Raw genomic sequence first — 23,387 nt, 5'->3', positions numbered from 1 at the left:
CTGGACAATAACTTGAGGTGGGAAAAACATGTTGAACTATTGAATAAAAAACTTAGTAAATACTGTTATATATTAAGAAAACATAAATAAAACTGCAATTTTGAAACAGTACTATGTGCCTACTATCCTTACATACATAGTAGTCCAAGATATGGGGGAATACAGGTTTCACAAAAAGTTGTTTTGAGCTCCAAAAGAAAAGCTAGGGTGTTGCCTACAGAGATCCACGTAGCGGACTCATTAACGAGGTGAAAATTTTGACCCTCCCTAGTTTATTCATCTACGAATTAGTAAGTTTCCTGAAGTCAAATCAAGAATTCTCTTCTCTAAACAGTGAAGTACACAAATATCAAACCAGAAACAGGCATGATTTCCATAGAAACATACATTCAAAATCGCTGTACCAAAATAGTGTGATGTATCTACCCAAAATAATGTTCAATAACTCACCAAAAGAAATAAGAAACATACAAAACTTACATACATTTAAAAAAGAATTATAGAGGCTACTATTAGGTCAAAGTTTCTATAACGTTGATGAAGTTCTTTGTTATCTAAACAGATAGTGCTCATCTTTTGATTTTTCTGCATAAACCTTTTCTTTTTCCAGCTTACGTGTAAAAAGAGGACAAAATATGAAGAGTGTAATTAAGAAAATATTAAAGTGTAACTTAGAAAATGTTGTTTCCCTTAATGGATTTTCTGGTATAAAGCTTGTAAATTTATTTTTTTTTCACCCTGGATGTAAAAAGAAGACAAAATGTGTAAAGTGTAACTAATAAAATATTATTTCCTTCAATTGTTAAAAATATAAATCATGCTCTCTCTCTCTCTCTCTGTCTCTGTCTCTCTCTCTCTCTCTCTCTCTCTCTCTCTCTCTCTATTTATCTATCTATCTATCTATCTATCTGTCTATCTATCTATCTCTTTCTATATGACAATTCCTGTATCACGTATATGATAAAATGGAAGGTGATAAATTGAATTGAATTGAAAGTGTCTTCCAGTTCATCTTCATCTACTTCCTCTTCTCTTTCTAAAATACTGCACTCAACTTCTTTCCTCTTGTATAACTCTTCTATTTATTCCTTCTATCTTTCCTTTGACATGAGACATATCTGTGACTTGAAATATCAGAGCTGGCGAAGTTTAAATGAAACTATTTTATAGTATTCAGAATAACTAAGACTGGATATATAGGTATGTTATAGGAGTTGCTTATAGGCTTGCATTGTGTCAATGAGAAAGCTGTTCAGTTATGAGTGTAATAGACTGCCATGATATATTGTATCAAAAGTACTGGCAGCACAAATGGGTTGCAATTTTGGAACACGTTTCAATAAAATTTGTCTGCTAAGTACCTCACATCAAAGATCTTAGTGCTCTAGAATGTTGTTACAAATTTTTCCCTTCTGGGGACTGTTCAGAGAATTACATCAGTGTGGAATGGTTTGCTAAGAAGTGTGAGGTCTTAGCCTTCAGTGCTACAGAACTACATCATATTCCATTTTGTAGAATATAAAATCTTCTATGGCCAGTCTCTCACTGTCAGCAGTTGACAATTGTAGACTACAGCTTCAGAAAATTGTAACACCAAGAATGTGTGTCAATGAAATGAAGTTATGCCAAAACTCAGGGGGCTTTTGCTTAGAGTTGTGTTTGGCAACAAATTTAAATTGAGTAAACATGTACACAAACTTGTCAAGAAGTTCAGTTCATCATGTTTTGCTCCTAGGGGCATTTATCATTGTCTTGGTCGAAGGAAAAAGTGTGCTGACTTATATTGCATATTTTTCCACTCCTTCTTGTCTTATGGAATTACCTTCTGGGGCATGCACCTCAAGTTAATAAAGTGTTCATTCAACAGAAGTGGGCAGAGAGAACATAATATGAAGTAGATAACCACACATCTTTCGGAGAATGTTGGAATAATTACTCTCAATTTCCTGTACATTTAGGTCTACTCTTTAATAGATTTTGTTGTCTCCAATAAAAATAAAATTTCAGATGAACTCAAATTTACCTAATCACAGTACATGACAAAACCCATTTTCATTAGACTTTGCCATGGGTCCAATGGTGAGTTGCGTATCGTGGCATAGGCAACTGCAGAGTGGAGCAAGGAAAGCCACTTGCCCCATCCCAGAATCTGTGTAAAGGATCTTTATTCAGTACAGAACTCTCTAGAATTTCTGGCACTAGCATCTGCAAAGCTACTAATGTGTAGATTAATGCTGTTTTAGCGATGACTGCCTGTTTTAGGCATAGTTCGGTTTTCATGTTGTTCACAAAAAAGTTATGTTGATTCCTTGGCATGGTGGCAGTTTTGGCACTATTCCAATTCATTCATTATTTATTCATCCATAGACTACTTAGTGCAGAAGTATCAGACATGTCAGATACATTACAGTTATGATATATGTAGAGATGCAAAACATTAACAAAGTAGGATAGTATTAGGTGAGAACAGGGCAGGAAGTCTGCCAAGTGGCCTAATCAATGGAACCATTCCCTGTGTTTGCATTGGCAACATGCAGAAACTGTAGAACACACGTGTAGGGATGGTCAGATAGGGAATAAACTCTGGTCCTGAAATGTGAATCTAGTGCATTAAGACTGGTGTAGCCACCTCACTTGGTACGTGATTGAAAGGGGATGGGAAATATATAGTCTATATTAGGCCTGTTCACCTACCTGCTTGTGCAAGCAGGCTCATGCTCTTGTCTTAGTAGTGAGCTACCAGCTGACTCATAGTAAGTATTGGTAGGGCTACAGCAGGGGAGGGGAGGATTAATTGGAAGTAGGCAGCTCAGCACAAAAAGTTGTTGTCAAAGAGGCTATCCTACTATCTCTGACAGTTCTAAGCAGATGTCAATTTCTAGGTGGCTAATTAATGCCTTTTGTTGCAGATTTATATCTTAAAACTGATGTACTGGTGAGAAATTACAACTAAATGAAACTTACATTTCTTCTTATTGGTGAGGCAAAGAACATGGAGCAGCTATATACTAGATATGACATTTGTTAAGCCCGATGCAGCTGTATGATGAATGTCATTTTCAGATGAAGTTTAAATTGATATCTACTTCTGTTTTGTTACTACTTTATTCACACAATAAATATGGAAACACTGCCTTCAGGGAATACTGCTTATTTTGCTTTTCACTAAGGAATTAATGTGAGGCACCACTTTTTGAGCACTGCTGAATTGAACATAAGCTCTTAAGTTTAGTATGTCAATGAGCTTCTGTGAGTAGATGTCACTCTTTTCAAGGGGGGAAATGTTACACGTGCAAATATATAAGTCCAAACATTGACATAACAACAGCGGCAAAATTTTGATGTTGTAGAAATTTATGCTGAAGAAAATTTTTATATGAGTCAACAAGAATTATTTTATTATGAATCTTATTACTCTATTCCTGTCACTTGCAGGTCTATAAGTTCTAACTGTAGCTAGACATCCTGCACTAATCTGTTATAATGTGACATTGGTGCATCTGACCTCTACTTTGAAGTTCCTAACCTGGCCATGCTGCTGCTTTTCATTACATTTTAAAAGAACTACTCTCCACTTTAAGCACTGCACCATTAACTATAGGTTTGTGTATAAAACTATGGCAGGCTTAACATACTCTCATTCTTCTGCAGACAGTGCACCCTTTGCACTTCCCCCACAGTACATAATGATGTCTGACGGACACATTTCACTATGAGCACTCACCTCCCAGGTAGCAAGTGACCATGACCACTGGTGCTCACGCAGCTGCCTCCTGTTGTAAATGGAAATGAACAAGAAGTAAATCAGTGACCAAGAAATTTTGAAAATTAAAAATCTACCAAATCAGTGAAAACACATTAACACTTTACATAACACTGCTGAAAAGTGCAACATGCACAATAAGTAAATCAGTGATTCTAAATCATGTAACATTGATCTAAAAATACCCAGGAAAAAAGATGTTGAAAACACTATGTAACACTGCCAGAAAGTATAATGCACATACACCTGCTGACACTATATCAACCACAACTAGGCTGGCATCACATTCCTTTTCAGACAAGGTGTACTGCATTGCATCTGAACAGAGGCCACAGAAAAGCAACAGAGGAACATTCTCTGCAGGGACATAGATAGTACATCAGTTAAGAGAATCAAAAGAACTCAACTAGAAATGAGGGCTTAGTATGTCCATAAGCTAAAATATTCTTTCATATTTCCGCATGCTTAGCTGGGTGGTAACATACTCACCTCCCATGCAAGCAGGCCCAGGTTCAATTCCTGGCCAGGTTGGAGATTTTCTCAGCTCATGGACTGGGTGTTATGTTGTCCTCATCATCATTATATCCTCATCCTAGCGTGTAAGTCATCCAGTGTTGCATCGATTGAAATAAGACTTTCACTTGGTGGCCGAACTTACCCAAATGGGGACCTCACAGCCAACAATGCCATATGCTCATTTTCATTTTTCTTTTATACTGTAGAGGCACCTCTTAAAAGAAATGATTTTAACTTTCCATCTCCAACCTCTTTGTGTGTGTTGGCAGTGCATTGTGAAGAATGATATGGAAGTGGCTTGCATGAACTTGAGGGGAGGGTGGGGGGGGGGGTTGTTCTACCTTGTTCTATATGGAGGGATTCACACTTGTAAGTATTGTAAGTGTGGAAAATGAAGATTGTTTGCAGGTCACCAAGTCTACCTCTCATCATCAACACACATTTATATATGTAAGCAAACACAGCTTTTTAACTAAGAGCCTTTTAACTAAGGGCTTGCATTGAGCTCTAGCAGAACTTTGTGACAAGATTTGAGCAGCCCTTTTCTGTAATCTAAAAATTTCATTTAACAGACTATTGATTTTACCCCATAAAACTATTCCACAAGCTACAAGAGACAGAAAGTAATCAAAATAAGCCATTCTGGCACAAATTGAGGAGCAAGCCTTAGAATAATTCTCAGAGCAAAACTTGCAGAACTGAGTCTCTGAAAAAGTTTGATTACATAGTCTTTCCAGATTAAGTCTTGGTCAACATATGTTCCTCAAAGTTTTATGCATCATTGCTTTTCTAACTCATTTCCACCCAGTACCAGAAGGAGATCTTGGTTTTGGTTAACTGTCCCAAATTGTATATAGTTTGTTTTCTTCACATTATGGGTCAGCTAATGGGTATTGAGCCTTAACTGCAATGACTTGAGGTCTATAGCAGTTGTGTTGGGCAGAGATTCATTAACATCACTCACTATTACACTAGTGTCATCTGCAGCCAATATGGATGCGAATCTCTACAGGAGAGTGCTGTAATGTTGTCACCACTGTTTTTGCTGTCTCATCCTCATGCAGCTCTTTTTGAACTGAGAAATGGACTGACCATACACCCTGTGGTGTGGATTCCAGCAAAACATAAGCACGGCAGCCCTGTGCATGCCTTGTGTCTGTCCCCAGCTTCTTGAAGTATGCTGTCTCCCATCAATACAAAACAGAATTTCAAAAGTAGATCACTGTTCATCTGTGGACAAAGACACTCAGTGATGCTTTGCAAATGCTACTTTCATAATGCAATTGGACAGATTAAAAACCTACTTACCAAGCAATCACAGGAGAACACACATGAATAAGGTATTATGGAAACAAGATTCTGCAGGCAGTGTTTCCTTCATCCAACTGAATGGTAGGTGAGCAATGAAGAAGGGTGAAGGAAAGGGACTGGCGAGATTTAGGGAATGAAACAAATTGTGAAGAAGTCAACAAGAAAGCCAGTCAGGGGACATTTATTGGATTATGACAAGCTTATGCCATACTTATGGTCTTTCCTTCTCATCCAATCCAGCAAGTTCTCCCAACCAGAGTTCTGTCTGACTTTTCCAAACTGTCCTCCATTTCCTAAACGTAATCAGCCCTTTCCTTCACCACTCTTCCTTTCCCTTATCCCTTCTGTCATTAGGAGGAGTTACTGGCTCTAGAAGCTTGCATGTGTAATATGATTTTGATTGATAAATTCTACTTGCAGTTTTATATGGCAAAAGTATTGCAGTGGTCTCTGAAGAACAGAGTCACCTGTACTTAATGTATGAGTCCAGATGCTTCAGTTAAACCAGTAAATTTCATTTTATGCACCAGCAGTGAGGAAAAAAGTGTAAATTTTCAAGGTCATAAAGATGTTCTCCCCAGTAATTGAACTTTTTCTCTTCAATTTGTAACACAGTGTGAAATGCTGTCAAAGAGCAACAAATTTCTAGTTGTCCTGAGTTTGCAATAGTGTGACAATCTGAAGAGATGAGAACTTACTAGATTCTCTCACAGGCTGTTAATACTAGTTACCACAAGCCCACTTGAGGGTGGTTTTGAAAGATTTCTTACATTCATCTACTTGGTTGTGGGTCCTACATTATGCATTATGTCACCAAGCCTCAAGAGGGTCATTCTTAAAATACGTTTTGTTGTGTTTCAGTTCAGTCAGCCAAATAGCATAAAAAGAGCATGAGACTGATGAAATAAAGCCATTAAGGTGATAAGATGTGTTTTTCAAGCAAAGAAAATGTTGTAGATGGCAGAACAAATACTGATCAGTTGCCCAAGTTACAATAAATTTTGTGTACTTCTTGTCAAATTTAGTTCCTGAGGCACAGCACATTGTCTGATTCGTGGAGTTAAAAATACAAAAAACTGGCTATTTCACAACTAGGAATCCCAGCCAGTTCAAAAGAACGTAGAAAACATTCCTCATTAGCCACTTCTCATACAAATTATTTGAATATCTTGATTCAGGGTCTGATAAGTTCTGTTTTCCACAGTGCAAGTATCAGTCTTTTTAGTGAAGCAGTAATGCACTGCAAGCAGGACCCAGTAGTTCGGGCTGTACATAACTATTTTCCTTTAAAAGCACTAGTGATACCAAGTAAATATTAAGACAACAGTAGGAGATGAACCTGGTGATGTGCCAGTATTTTTTAAGTAGTAGCTTTGTTTATAGATCACTGATTAATGTTACTGGCATTAACATGTATAACATTAGGCAAGATGGTTATAGTTCATTGTCAGTATAGACTTAATTTCTCTGATTTCTTTGTCTTTTGTTAATGTATATCTTTGTTCATTCCATATTATGGAAGTTTATCTATCTTTATTCTGTCTATGGAACAAAGCTACACTTCACAAGTCAAGGGTAGTGTGTAATGGCCCCACCTCTATCTCAGGATGCTCCTGAAATGTTGAATAGAACAAACTCCACATACATAATTAAGGTGAGGAAACTAGTAAGTTCTCATCTCTTCAGATTGTCGCTCTATTGCAAACTCAGGACAACTAGAGAGCAAAATTTGTTGCTCTTTGCAGATGCACAGCATGCTCAAACCCTTACAGGATTCAGTGAAATGCCATGAGGAATAAGGATAATGGGCAAGGAGTACAATCAGCAGCATGTGTGTGTGGCAGTATTCCCTGCAGTTGTAACAACCACTGTGTCTATATGGCACAGTTTTCAGCGTATCTGCCTCGTAAGCAGGTAACAGGCTTCAAATACCAGTCCAGTACAAATTTTCAGCTTTCCCTATTAATTTAAATCAATGCCCAATGGCAGCTGATGTCAACACTAATTTTTTTGTGGCTTGATTCAAAGTGGCTGCACCATCACTACGGTGTCTTTTCTTTAGGGCAAGGTATTTAAATTTACAAGCTTTTGGAGCCGCTGGTTCCTTCCTCTGGCAGATGTGTTGAAGGGGATGAAATATGGATGAAGGAAAAGAATGGATGACTTTCAGGAAGTGTGGAGAAATCAGAAAAGTTGGCTGGAAGCCCAGGTCAGGGGAGACTAACCACATGGGATGAGAAGGAAAGACTAGGGTTTACATCATGTCCAGTAAATCTGCTTTGACCTGGGGTTTAAAGTGCCTTTTCTCAACTCTCCCTATTTCCTAAGTCTCACCAGTCCTTTCCCTTGAACCATTTTTCTTCCCCTTCAACCCTTCTACCAGAAAAAGAAGCCAGTTGGACAGAAAGCTTGGAAATTTCAATACCTTTATATGTGTTTTGTCTTGCTGCCACTTGCAGAATAGCTTTTTTATCTATTCAGTTACATTATATTTTCAAAAATCAATTATTCTTAGTGATATGTGAGATGATGGACTGATAAACTGGCAGTGCTCCAAGTGGTCTGGCAGCAAACAAAGGTTGTGTTACAAAAGTAGCTGTGTTTTTTAAATCAGCTTTGGATCACTGTTTAGTGTGATAATGGACACAGCAGAGGACATTTACAGTTCACAGGTACAGGGTACATTGCAACTTCAGCACTCACATTATTTTACAGTTGTCTTACATACACATATATGTATAAACTACCTTATTGCCTGTTGCTTTGCTCATGAACACTGTATGGTCGGCAGAGATTTTTGTTTCTCTTTAATTGAATTTTTATGTTATTCACAACCGCAACACTTTCTGAACTTTTTACACTAAGTAAGGACATGGGAACATGGTCTTTTCTGAATGTACCTCTGGTAAAAACAGACTATGGTAGCTCAGTTCCAAGGTTTTCATTAATCATACCTTTTGAATTCTTGCAGTGATTTTTCCATAGAAACTATCGTCCCCTGACACATATTTCTTAATATCCAACCAAGAAGCTATACACTGACTTTCATAAAATAGGCTTCAAAAAATTTTTATGTAACAAAATATTTTCTTAAAAATGGCCATATCATGTTTCACCTGCTTAGGGGCTGAATTTCTAAAAACAGTGAAATGTGTATTTTTTTATTTCCAACAGATTAGCAAAATTACAAATTTATAGATTTTGTTTAAAATGCTTTCAAAATGAGATAGTTTCATAAAACATTTCAACGTTAGGGGTTGAATTTCCAAAAACACTGAAACAAGTATTCTTGTATTTCTAACTGAGAATTCAAATACCAATTTTCAGGTATGTTGTTTCATAGTAGTTCTTTAATAATGATTTATTTCCAAAAAAAAAAAAAAAAAAAAAAAAAAAACATTTCATCCACTACTTCATTCCTATAGAAGTTCAATTTCTAAAAAATCTGAAACACATGTTTCTGTATTCCTGACCAAGGAACCAAATATCAGTTTTCATAGGGCTGTCTTCAAAATTGCCTTATTAGTGTTATATTTTGAAAAAATATTTCATCCCCTTTTTCATCCACATAGGGGCTGAACTTCAACATTTCCCTTCTTTAACAATACCTACAATGTAAGATCAACACCCACCACAAATTTCAAGTTCCTACCCTCAGTGGTTTGGACTTGGTGATGCTGACACAGTCAGCAATAAAATGAGTAAGTCTCTCAGGACATTGCCTTTTATGTATAGCTGTAACAAATGAAAACACTGGTGAATTAAAAACCTTGTTACTAATGTTATTTACTAGTTACCGGCATCAAATTTCAGCTTCTGCTCCAATGCTTAATGGTTCATTAAATGCAAGAAAAATTCCATGTGTTTTTTCACTGGCACCATCTATATAACGTGTTATAGGATTTTGCCTTATTACCACAATTCTTTCTAGTTGTTTTGGACTAGTCTCAATGTATTCCTTGGCACTGTATAAACATGTTGCATTCATGTACTCTCTTAGTTTCATTTTGAAAATTGGTAGAGCTTTTACATTTTTAACTGTGGTAATTTGTTGCATAATAAGCACCTACCTTTGGAAGGGTTCTTATCAGCCACCTGTAGTCAGCTGCTGTTGATGTAATAATTATCTTTGATTGTTGGTCTGTAATTCTGCAGTTCTGAGTTTAACAATGACACATAAGTTTAATTGGATATACATGAGTGTCACATATATGTACATACAGTGGACTGTTAAAATTTAAATTCCTTGAATAAGTTTTGAGAGGACAGTCTTCCAATACATCTGATTGCTTTTGTTGCAGCTTCAGCAATCTGTTGATATCCACTTTTGCTCCACTCTCCTGTATTACTATATGATACAATAAATGTGGATGAGTTCTGCAATAGTACAGCTTTGATAGTGCAGCTATATCAGCTGTGTGTGACATTTTCTTCATTTAAAATACACTGTTGCTTACTTTTGAGCAGGTCTTTTGCATATGAGAGGGAGCACTTTATCTGTGATAAATTCTTATTTAAGTAACCGAAAACAATTCGTTTCAGTCAGAAATTTAAATTCTTCCATCATGGAAATCAGCACAGGTGTACCACAGGGGTCTATCCTTGGACCCTTCTTCTTCATTGTCACTATTAATGATTTACCTAAAAATATAGCTCACCCTGTTGTGTGGTATGCTGACGATACAACACTACTTACCACACATCAGAACATTTCAGATCTGAATAACCTAACAAAAGAAACACTAGATAAGGCCCTGGACTGGTTTGCAGCCAATAAGCTCCTATGCAACCCTGACAAAACACAACAACTTTTAATGGGAACATCAAATGAAGTAGGCAACAAGTTGGTAAAACTCTTAGGTATTCACATTGACTCAAAACTATATTGGGAGGAACATGTCAATCATGTATGTGAAAAAATATCTCAGGTGGCATACCTTCTCTTGAAACTAAGGGAGGTAGTGAGCTTGGAGTACCTCAGGGTAACATACTTCGGGCTATTCCAGTCACATATTTCATATGGTTTGATTATATGGGGGCACTCCCCTCACATCAAAAATGTATTGAAATTACAAAAAAATGTCATACGTATAATACGTAAAAGAGGTCATAGGGAGCACCGTCGTCCTCTCTTTTCCAGATTCAGAATACTTACAATTATAAATTTATACATCTATGTGTCTGTACTCTATATTAAAAATAATATTTCAGAATTTATTGCCAGAAGGGAAATACACGAACATAACACCAGGGCTAACGATAATTTAGACATACCGCACCACAGATTAGCGATAACAGGAAATTCCCACAAAGTTAACCCACTCAAAATGTTCAATAAACAGCCAGTTCATGTTCAGTCTATGGATACAAATTCTTTTAAAATTAAGTGGTACAGCTGGCTGTCAGATCATCCATTCTATGACATTAAAGAATTCTTTGAGATGCCTGAGGAGAATATAAGCATTTAAAAGTTGTCTGTAGTTAAACATATTATTTTGTGCTGTGGTTAATCGTGTGTAATTACAAAGTTTATACTATAAACAATAAAATAGCATATTATATTAGATTATAAGATAGCTTGTTGCGTTAACTTTTAAAAGCCATCCTTTGTAATTTGGTACACTGCCGTGCTTCGAATGTATTCTATAATGTATTGACAGAAGTTTATTTTATTATTCTGTATGTACTAGTACATCTTGTATGACGAAGCTAATATCATTGTAAAATAATCTACGGTGAATAAAATTCTTGATTCTTGATTCATATGATTTTCCCAAGCCATAAATCCATCCATTGTCAGTTAATATCAACTTCTGCGATGTCCTATGTTTAGTTCCTTTTCATTTCTTCTTCTCGTTGCAAGTATTTCCAAGTAGATTGTTTCCTTTTTATGTGCAAGTAGATTGCTTTCACTTAAATTTTTGTTTGCCAATTCAGTGTCTGTGATAGGTATTATTTCTAAAAGATTTAACAAACTATATGTTATAGTGAGCTTCTTTCATGGTTTCTGTCAAATAATTCACATAAAGTGGAGATATTATGGACTGAGTATTGAGTCAAGTGCTGTGTTGTACCTTACTACTTTAAAACTTGCGTAAAATATTCTCACCACATTGTTCACTTTGTATCTTAAGTCTACACATTGCCCTCTACTTCCACAAATGATTTTCTTAGACCAGCTGCATTCCACCTGATATCTTATCTATACATTTTATCTAAGCAAATAGTATGGAATAAACCATCTAAGTCTCTTAAGATATCCAGAAATAAACTGCAAACTTTCTTATATTCCTCTGATTCTGTGTACCATCGAACTTGTTACTGTTGTTTTTCTGGACTTTGTTTACCTAAATCAGTGCTGTGCTTCATCCAGAATATTTTATTTTTCTATGAGCTTTAACTCTGTTTTGAATAGCTGCTTCTATAATTTTTGTTAAGGTGGATATAACCATTATAGATCTACAAAATTGTTAAGGCTTTCGTGGCCACTTGTTGACAAACTGCCTATTGGCTTCTGTCTCGGGTTCTTCGGCCGACGTTCATCTAATGATTTTTCTGATGTTTAGCCAGCACGAGTGGCTGGCATTGTCAAAGCTTCACCCTCCATTGCCGGTGGTGAACTGGAGGCGAGCTTGCGGCTGCAGACTATATGTACCTGGCGCACCAACATCCGAGGGCTTCTCCGTGGTCATTTCCGGTGCAGTTCTCCTCTTGCTACCTGCGACGGTCGTTCGCTGCAGTACGGGAAGCCAGGATCCGTTTACCTTAAGCCTTTCCTCTTTCTTGTTGAAACTGTTCGCGTGTTTTTGGATTTCTACAGCTTCTCTGAACAAGCGCATGTGATAGTGCTTAGTGCTTCTCTACAGCCAGAACTTCCGTGTCGGCGAATTTTATTACGTGGTCGGTCTCATTCAGTGCGAGGTCTGCACCGCACCAGAAATGACCGCGGAGAAGCCCTCGGACGTTGGCGCGCCAGGTACATATAGTCTGTGGCCGCGAGCTTGCCTCCAGTTCACCACTGGCAATGGAGGGTGAAGCTTTGACAATGCCAGCCACTCGTGCTGGCGAAACGTCAGAAAAATCATTAGATGAACGTCGGCTGAAGGACCCAAGGCAGAAGCCAATGGCAGTTCATTATAGATCTATAGTTTCCATGATCCCCTTGTAAACACATCAATAAAAAAGGTGCTACACTAACTGAATTCAGACATGTTGGGGACAGATGCTTCTCAGTTACCAAGCTTGTTAGGAGTATCAGGGGTTTTTCTGGGTACTGCGAGCAGTGTTTTAATTACTTTTGCAGATATGTCATCTATGTCTTCTGCATGTACGTTTCTCAGTGATGTGATTTTGCAAGGTGTGGGAAAAGACAGTTAACCAAAAATGCAAAACACATCTAACTGAAATTGTTATCTAAACATTTAACACATTGAAACTTCCTGGCAGATTAAAACTGTGTGCCAGACCGAGACTCAAACTTAGACTTTTGCCTTTCGGAGGTAAGTCCTCTACCAACTGAGCTACCCAAGAATGACTCACGCCCCATCCTCACAGCTTTACTTCTGTCAGTACCTCGTTTCCTACCTTCCAAAGTTTACAGAAGTTCTCCTGTGAACCTTGCAGAGCTAGCACTCCTGAAAGAAAGGATACTGCGGAGACAGGTCCTGAGTTTGAGTCTCGGTCCAGCACACAGTTTTAATCTGCCAGGAAGTTTCATATCAGCGCACACTCTGCTGCAGAGTGAGAATCTCATTTGGTAATCATTTAACACATTGTTTACACATTGGTTTATGTATCTTGTCACATAGTTCAACATTGTTACCAAAAATGTATTCAGATTATAGTTAAACTGTTGGAACATGGTAGATTTATGTTGATAATATTGGCTGTGACAATAGGGATCTCAACAGTGATTATTATTTTTTTTATTATACAATAGTTATTGAGTTAGTTCTGTGGTATTAATGTGGCCACTGGGCCAAGACTGATATATTGTATTTACTTTTTTTCTAAATAAACATTCTTGACATGGTATCAGTCCAACATCATAAATTTAAAAAAAAAGAAGACTGTCACTCAGAAAAGTACTGACCAGTTGCAAACAAAAAATAAGATTGTCATTCAAAAAGTGTGGTTGGTTAAATTGGACATGGCTGAAATTAAGGTACTGTTATTTGATCGAGAAGGCTATGGGAACTGGAAATGGGAAATAGAAATGTAACTGAAAATGAAGGAATGCTGTACAGTGGCTTCAAGAGTAAAAACGAGTGTAGACAGAGCACATACTTGAGATGAATAAAATATGACTATGATGAACCATACACAAGAAGCAACTAGAATTCCTGAGTGATAAGAGAAGAAAATTTGAGATAGTGAAACATTTTGACAAATTAAACTCCAAAGAATCAGCAGCACTACAAGTTTTGTGCAGGAGCTAGTCGGAAAAAAGAGATTAAAAGGCTATAGTGAGATGACAACATTCTTCAGTATTTTTGAAAAAACAGTGAACAAATTAAAATTAGCAGATGTGAAAGTGATGGAAAAGGAGAAGATAAATCACACACTGAGAATCTAGACTGAATCTTTAAAGTATATTCAGAATTTGAATGATGTTCTGAAAGAAGAATATCAGGCAATCAAATATGTTAAAACTATACTTCAGATGATGAAGTTGAAAGTCTAGGATGGAAGTAAAAGTGTAAAATCCAATGGATTTCATGCTGAAAACAAGACTGGTATGAACTACTAGGAACAGTTGTGTTATGGATGTGGCAAACCAGGGCATTTCAAGGGGGACTGTCATCAGTAAGGAACAAGCAGCGATTCATGGACACGTGGCAGACATCATTGAAGAGGTGGGCACAACAATTGGCAAAATAGGCAGAGGGATCACTGCAGCAGGGACAGCAACTGGTCACAAATTCACAATAAACGCTATGGTTCAGGAGGCAGTCATCACCCAAGATGCAGGTGATGTCAACAGAATGGAGCTGGAATAAGCAGTTTTGTAACAGAGGCAAAACATACAGTGGTGTGTAATGATGTTGAGTCAGGTAACAACATATGGACTGATTGGTTATTGGATAATGGTTGCACAGATCATGCTGTTAATAATTTATTTTTCTGAGTGCATAACTTTAAAAGAACCTGTGAATGTACAAATTGTGGATGGTAAAGTTTTGCAAGTTACAAAAGAACAAATTTAAATACCATTTTACACTTTACGATGAGATGATTCCAACTGGAATGAAAAATGTACTTTATTTCACAGGCATGGACAGAAATTTGATTACCTATGCTAAAATAACAGAAAAACATAAAATTTTATGTGTAGGCAATACCTCAAATGTTTTTGATAAAGACAATAACCTACTTGTGACTGCTTTGAAAGAAGATATGTTGTGTCAAATTACAAGTAAAATTTACAAGTAAGAGATTAATGCAAATAGTGTTGGTAGTAAGGGTAGCATGTTAGTAAAGGAGAAATGGCATTGTACTCTTCAACGTGTAGATTTTAACTGTTCGAATACATTGTGTAAACACCAGTTAGCTGATGGGTTGCCAACAGATTTAGAATCAGGATTTATGAAATCTAAATTTTGTATTGAAAACAAAATGTGCAATTTATGTTTTCAAAATAATGCCACAAAGCAAAAGAAACATTACAGGTTATTCATACTGATTTGAATAGGCCTCACTCATCTCATGGTTTGCTTGGTGAAAGATTTTTCTCATTTTTATTGATTATGGTAAAGCAGCTAGAGTCTACATGCTCAAACTTAAATATCAAGTTTGTGATTGTTTTGTGGAATATGTTAATGAAACTGCAAATTTACCTAGGAAAAAATATTAACAAATTGAGATTTAACAGTGGGAACAAATATTAAAATTCAGGTCTGTAACAGTTTATAAGAGAGAAAGGAATCATTTTAGATGCATGTCCTCTTTATATACACGAATTAAATAGTGCAACTGAAAGCTAAAAATTTCAGTTTTAGATATATCATGATTCCTGTTAGTTGAAGCAATAGCAGACAGGAGACTTGCCCTGAAGTAGTTTGTGTAGTTTCATATCTTAAAAACAGAACTTTAGCTAATACTATAGAAAAGGAAACTTCTTGTGAAATATTGTCTGCAAAAGAAACCTAATGTTAAACATTTAAAGTTATACTGAATTAGTGAGCATAGGGAAGTAGATGGGGCTGCGGATAGGTGGTGCTAAATGGGAATGTGGGTTGGTCTGGGAGTGTGTCAAAATAGTCAATGCATTTGTGGTAAACACTGCACTTAGATGGTGCAGCAGCTAATGCAGCTACATAGTAAGCAATAGATTTCACATTCAAGTCCCAGTCGGGCTTACATTTTCATTCATTGTCCCAGTCCAGCTGATATCATTAGTTGCTTCCCTTCCACTTCTTCTCCCTCCTTTAACAACTTGAATAGTGTTGATGCTGGTCTTTAATGTTTGCCACAAAAGCGGAGAAAAACAATTTGGAATTACAAAGCAGACTAAGGAATTTTAATTGGGTATAGCGATGTAGAAAGCAGAGTAAAGGAACAAGAGTGCCAAGATGTTTATAGTGCTGATACAGTAGATGATAAATATAATGCTTTTCTCAAGACTTTTCTCATGCTCTTTGAAAGTTGCTTTTCGTTAGAACGTTTAAAACAGGGTACTAGCACAAACAGGCAGCCTGGGTGGCTGACTAGAGGGATAAGAATATCTTGTAGAACAAAGTGGCAATTATATCAAAATGTTAGAAACTGTCAAAATCTAAATGCAGCAGCCCATTACAAACAGTATTGTAAGGTGCTTAAAAATGTTATTAGGAAGGCAAAAAGTATGTGGTATGCAGATATAATAGCTAAGTCTCTGGATAAAATTAAAACCATATGGTCAGTCGTAAAGGAAGTTGCTGGTCTGCAGATACAGGTCGAGGATATAGAATCAGTGCATAGTGGAAATGTCCGTGATACTGATAAGTTGCATATATGTACAGTATTTAATAATCACTTTCTGAATATAGCAGGTGAACTAAATAGAAACCTAGTCCCAACAGGGAATCATATAGTGCTCTTAGAAAAAAGTGTTCCGAGACTATTACCTGAAATGCTCCTCCATGATACTGACAAGAGGGAGATTGAGTTAATAACTAAATCACTAAAGACCAAGAACTCTCATGGATATGACAGGGTATCTAGCAGAATACTGAAGTATTGTTCTATGTATGTTAGTTCTCAGTCATATCTGTAACTTTTCCTTTAGGAGTGGTCGGTTTCCTGACCGATTAAAGTACTCGGTAGTGAAGCCACTTTATAAAAAGGGAGACATTGATAATGTTGACAATTATAGACCCATTTCCATGCCATCGGTGTTTGCTAAAGTTATCGAAAAGGTTGTATATACAAGGTTACTGGAGCATTTAAATTCACATAATTTGCTGTCAAATGTTCAGTTTGGTTTTAGAAATGGTTTAACAACTGAAAATGCTATATTCTCTTTTCTCTGTGAGGTTTTGGACGGATTAAATAAAAGGTTGCAAATGCTAGATGTTTTCTTTGATTTAACGAAGGCTTTTGACTGTGTTGACCACAAAATATTACTGCAGAAGTTGGACCATTATGGAGTAAGGTGAGTAGCTTACAATTGGTTCGCCTCTTATTTTAAGAACAGAAAGCAGAGGGTAATTCTCTGCAATATTGAGAGTGGTAGCGATGTTCAGTCCCAATGGGGCACTGTTAAGTGGGGCATTCCCCAAGGTTCGGTGCTGGGGCCACTGCTGTTTCTTATTTATATAAATGATATGCCTTCTAGTATCACAGGTGATTCAAAAATATTTCTGTTTGCTGATGACACATGCTTGATAGTGAAGGATCTTGTGTGTAATATTGAAACAGTAACAAATAATGTAGTTCATGAAATACGTTCGTGGCTTGTGGAAAATAATTTGATGCTAAATCACAGTAAGACTCAGTTTTTACAGTTTCTAACTCACAATTAAACAAGAACCGGTATTTTGATCAGACAGAATAGGCATATTATACGCGAGACAGAACAGTTCATGTTCCTAGGCATTTGGATAGATAGTAAGCTGTTGTGGAAAGCCCATGTCCAGGATCTTGTTCAGAAGCTAAATGCTGCTTTATTTACCATTAGAACAGTATCTGAAATAAGTGACACTTCAACACGAAAAGTAGCCTACTTTGCATATTTTCATACGCTTATGTCGTATGGTATTATTTTTTGGGGTAATTCTTCTGATACAAAAAGGGTATTTTTGGCTCAAAAATGGGCTGTTCGAGCTATATGCGGTGTAAGTTCGAGAACGTCTTGTCGACCCCTATTCAAAAATCTGGGAATTCTGACATTGCCCTCACAGTATATATTTTCTTTAATGTCGTTTGTTGTTAGCAATATTAGCCTATTCCCAAGAGTTAGCAGCTTTCACTCAGTTAATGCTAGGCAGAAATCAAATGTGCATGTAGAATGCACTTCCTTGACTCTTGTGCAGAAAGGAGTGCACTATTCTGCTGCATCCATTTTCAATAAGCTACCACAAGAACTCAAAAATATTAGCAGTAGCCCAAACTCTTTTAAGTGTAAAGTGAAGAGTTTCCTCATGGCTCACTCCTTCTATCCTGTCGAGGAGCTCCTGGAAGAGCTAAGCAAATTCCAGTGTTACATTGTTGATTTTCTTCATTTAAATTTATGACTTGTCACCTGAATATGTTTCTTTATATTTCATTTTATCTGTTTCTAATGTCGTGTTATAATTTCATGTATTGACTTGTTCCATGACCATGGAGACTTCTCCTTAATTTGGTCCCACGGAACAATAAATAAATAAATACAAAAAGATTATCATTTCCAGACATTTTGATGTTGCAGAAGATGATGTCAGATATATTGATGTTAAGGAGTCCAAATAAGTTTGTGAATATTTTAGTGATTCTGAGTGAAAGGCATAGACAAAGAATCAGTAAATGAGCACATGGAAGCAAGAGGTATCAAAAGCTGCACAAGCAATCATAAACAAGAACAGGAACAAAGGTGGAGAAGCTCAACTAAGGAACATAGGATGCCTGATTGATTTAATGATTGTGTCATGAGTACCTTTTGTAAACTTCTGTAGTGCTGATAGCCCAGAGAATTTTGAGGAGGTAAAAAATAGTAATGAGTCAGAAATTTGTAAGTGAGCACTGGGTAAGTAAATCGGATATTTAAATAAGAATAAAATCTGAAAACTAGTAACTACACCAGTGAATATACACTGAGGTGACAACAGTCATGGGATACTTCACAATATTGTGTCAGGCCTACTTTTGCCTGGTGTAGTGCAGCAACCTGATGTGACATGAGCTCAACAAATTGTTGGAAGTCCCCTGCAGAAATATTTAGCCGGGCTGCCTCTATAGATATCCATAGTTGTGAGGGTATTGTCAGTGCAGGATTATGTACTTCAATTGGGTTCTCAATTATCCGTAAATATTTGATGGGATTCACATTTGGTGATCTGTGTAGCAAAACATTTGCTCTAATTCTCCAGAATGTTCTTCAAATCAGTGATGAAAAAGTGTGGCCTTGTTGCCTGGTGTATTGTCATCCATAAAAATTCCATTGTTGTTTCAGAATGGCTGTAAATGGTCTACAAGTAGCTGAACATAACCAGAAGAACCAGAGGGCCCAGTCCATTCCATGTAAACACAGAACACATCATTATGGAGCCAACACCAACTTACACAGTGCCCTGCTGACAACTTGAGTCCATGGCTTCATGGAGTCTACACCACACTTGAAACCTACCATCTGCCCTTACCAGCTGAAATTAGGACTCTTATAAGCAGGCCATGGTTTTCGAGTTATCTATGGTTCAACCAATATGGTCATGAACCCAGAACAGGTGCTGCAAGTGATGTCACGCTGTTAGGTAACAAAGGCACACACATCAGTCTTCTGCTGTCATAGCCCATTAGCACCAAATTTCACTGCACTGTCCTGACAGACACACTTGTTATGTGTCCCACATTGATTTCTGAGGTTATTTAATGTGGTGTTGCTTCTCCGTTAATCTTAAAGCTCTACACAAAGGCTGCTGCTCTTGGCCATTAAGTGAAGGTTGTCAGTAACTACACTGTCCACAGTGAGAGGTATTGATACTCTTGGCACACTCTTAACACTGTAAATTTTAGAAAATGAATTCCCTAATGATTTCTAAAATGCAAGTCCCATGCACCTAGCTCTAACTATCATTCTGTATTCAAAGTCTGTTAATTCCCATTGTGCCACCATAATCAGTCAGGAATCGGTTTGTATTGATTGCCTGAGTACAAATGACAGCTCTATCAAAGCCCTGCTCTTTTACAACTTATGTATGTGATACCACCACCATCTGTAGATGTACAGGTAACTAACACTGACGTTTGTCAGCTCAGTGTTAATGTTCTTCTTGTAAAGTGGCTCTTTACAAGAAAATCAGGTAACACACATCAAGAAAAATTAGTTGTAAGTGTAACTACAGTGTAGTGTAACCACAAAAATCAATGTGGGACATACAGAACAGTGTGTCAAAATTTGGCATATAATGGGCCATGGCAGCAGAACAGCAAACAGTAATGATAATTATTTGCCATTTGCTTTGATGCAATCACTGAAAGTGTTATTGTTATTCTGATGTCAAAAGGCTTTGCAGAACAAATGGAAGTACAGACCTCATTTCTTAATACTAAAGTTTTTTCGGAAGTTTATGTGAAGTGACCTCCTGGTATAAGGATGAAACACATAGTATTTGTTAGTTATTGAAGGCATCATATGGCTTGAGGGAAAGTCCTACAATATGGTATGACTGTTGGATGACTTTTGAAAAAGTCATAAGATTGTGTTTGTTAATGATTTGCAATTAATTTGTTCCAAAAGTAAAGGCAAAAAATCATCAAACAATTTAAGATGAAAGGCTTAAATGAATAAGAATTATATTGAGGATAAATATTAATTATAATTATACAAGAAGAGAGTGACTCCAAGTCAGGTAAGCTATAATGGATCTCTAGCTAGGAAATATTAGATTGAACATTCATAGTTGTACAGTACTCCAGATGAAGAAAATTTGAAACTACAAACAGCACAAGAAGAAAGTCATGGTACTAAGTACAGAAAGTTCATAGGTGCTCTCCTACACATTAGCTCAGGAACACAGCCAGATGTTAGCTGCAGTGTGATCTATTTGAGTAGATTTCAAAACTGTTAGAATGATACTTATAGTTTGCGGGTATTCTATCAAAGAAATAGTTTGACGTTAACATATGAAAGATCAGAAAATTGTGATTTCTTAAACTGTTTCATAGATGCAGAATGTCATAATGAAATTATTGCATTCCAATCTAACTTAAGCCTCAGGCTTCACTACAGGCAGTCTACCAGCACATCAAGTTTTCCTTCCATTTTGCAAATTAGAAACAAATCAATTTAGATATTCCATGTAAAAGATATCATTAAAATCAGTGGTTTTTATTGTCTACTGTAAACTATCAACCAAGTAGGCTAAGAGTGATGAAAACAAATGTCTAAAAGCAGCACACATCAGAAGAGTCTGGCATACAATAAGTGCACTGTAGGAGAAACATATGATTAGGTTCCAATTTTATGTTTAAAATATCTAAATCAAATCAGGTGATGCTGAGGGAATTAGATTAGGAAATGATACAGTTAAATTAGTAGATGTGTTTTGCTATTTGGGAAGCAAAATAACTGATTATGGCCAAAGCAGAGAGGATATAAAATGTAGACTGGCAATGGCAAAGAAAGCCTTTTTGAAGAAGAGAAATTTGTTAATATTGAGTATAGATTTAAGTATCAAGAAGTCTTTTCTTAAATTATTTGTATGGAGTGTAGCCATGTATGGAAGTGAAACACAGATGATAATTAGTGTAGACAAGAAGAAAATAGAAGCTTTTGAAATGTGGTGCTACGGAAGAATGCTGAAGATTAGATGGGTAGATTGAGTAAGTAATGAGGAGATACTGAATAGAATTGGGGAGAAGAGGAATCTGAGGCACAACTTGACTAGAGGAAGGTATCAGTTGGTAGGACATGTTTTGAGGCATCAAGGGATCACCAATTTAGTATTGGAGGGCAGTGTGGAATGTAAAAATTGTAGAGGGAGACCAAGAGATGAATACACTAAGCAGATTCAGAAGGGTGAAGGTTACAGTAGGTACTGGGAGATGAAGCAGCTTTTACAGGATAGAGTAGCATGGAGAGCTGCATCAAACCAGTCTCTGGACTGAAGACCACAACAACAATAAAAATATGTAGATTTTGGTTTCCTTATTATCCTGCTATATCTTTTCTTCTTATGTCTGATACATTCATGATCTTTTTGTCTATCACATTTCTGACATCATTCATGCAGATCTTTTAAATCTTCTCTAGCATTCATGATTTCCTTGGTAATTAATGTCATACTATTTCTGACATTTATCTTTCTGCAGACCTTTGGACAAACTATGTTTATGTGATGACTTGAGCTTCAAATGACTTTCTTACAGCTTTATTCCATGTGAAAATATGACCACATGGAGTATGAAGCAAAATTAGTGACTGAACTGAGGAATTTTTGTAGGGATGGCATAGCTAGTTATCTGAAATGGACCGCCATTGGCAGATGTGGAAGCAACTTCAGGTGTGCCACAGGAAAGTGTATTTGGTCCCATGTGTTCATGTTGTATATTAATGACCTTGTGGTCAATATTAATAGTAACCTCAGGTTTTTCATAAACAATGCAGTTTTCTGTAATGAGGTACAGTATAAAAGAAGCTGCACAAATATTCAGTCAGAACTTGAAAAAGTTACAAAGTGATGCAAAAATTGGCAGCTAGCTTTAAATGTTCAGCAATGTCGATTTTGCACTCCATAAAATGAAAAAAAATGTTGTGTCCCATGACATAATATCAATGAGTTACAGATGACATTAGTCAATTTAAACAAGTGCGTCAGTTTATCACGTTGTAATAGAGGGAAACATTCCACGTAGGAAATATATATCTAAAAACAAAGATGATGTGACTTACCAAATGAAAGTGCTGGCAGGTCTACAGACACACAAACAAACACAAACATACACACACAATTCAAGCTTTCGCAACAAACTGTTGCCTCATCAGGAAAGAGGGAAGGAGAGGGAAAAGACGAAAGGATGTGGGATTTAAGGGACAGGGTAAGGAGTCATTCCAATCCCGAGAGCGGAAAGACTTACTTTAGGGGGAAAAAAGGATGGGTATACACTCGCACACACACACATATCCATCCACACATATACAGACACAAGCAGACATATTTAATGACAACAAAGATGAACCAAGGTAGAAATCTGTGTAGAGATCTGGGTCACACTTACTGCCAATGGTGGTGTAATTAGGTACAAGTACAACATGACCAGTAGACTGAAAACATTTTATTCCACAGAGTCAATGATGACTTGAACACGGTGTTTAAGTAACATTCAGCAGGAACCAATTACATGGACAACGAGCTGTAGCAACACACATAGAGAACTGAGGTCTAGCGTAGTGCAGCTAGCCTTAAATACACTGGGCCTACTCTCTCTCTCTCTCTCTCTCTCTCTCTCTCTCTCTCTCTACACACACACACACACACACACACACACACACACACACACACACACACACACACACAAGTCTGAGATGCCCTCTCTGGATTTCAGAAATACCAGCATGTGTAACTGTACAAGAAGCAGGTTTAAATGATGATTCTAGGAATATACTACAGCCCCCTACATA

The 23,387-nt window shown here is 36.9% G+C and overlaps 1 protein-coding gene across 1 annotated transcript in view; it reads right to left on the bottom strand.

The window, feature by feature from the left end:
- Window positions 1–23,387, bottom strand: part of LOC126426981 (uncharacterized) — a 635,564-nt gene that overhangs the window by 5,314 nt on the left and 606,863 nt on the right. The window contains exon 5 of the mRNA XM_050089139.1: window positions 3,725–3,773. Coding sequence (XP_049945096.1) covers window positions 3,725–3,773 — 49 coding nt within the window. The remainder of the gene's footprint in view (window positions 1–3,724; window positions 3,774–23,387) is intronic.

Source organism: Schistocerca serialis, chromosome 11 (genome assembly GCF_023864345.2).
Source record: "Schistocerca serialis cubense isolate TAMUIC-IGC-003099 chromosome 11, iqSchSeri2.2, whole genome shotgun sequence".
Taxonomy (NCBI): domain Eukaryota; kingdom Metazoa; phylum Arthropoda; class Insecta; order Orthoptera; family Acrididae; genus Schistocerca; species Schistocerca serialis.
The sequence above is the reverse complement of the archived record's forward strand: the minus strand, read 5'-3'. Positions and strand labels throughout refer to the sequence as shown.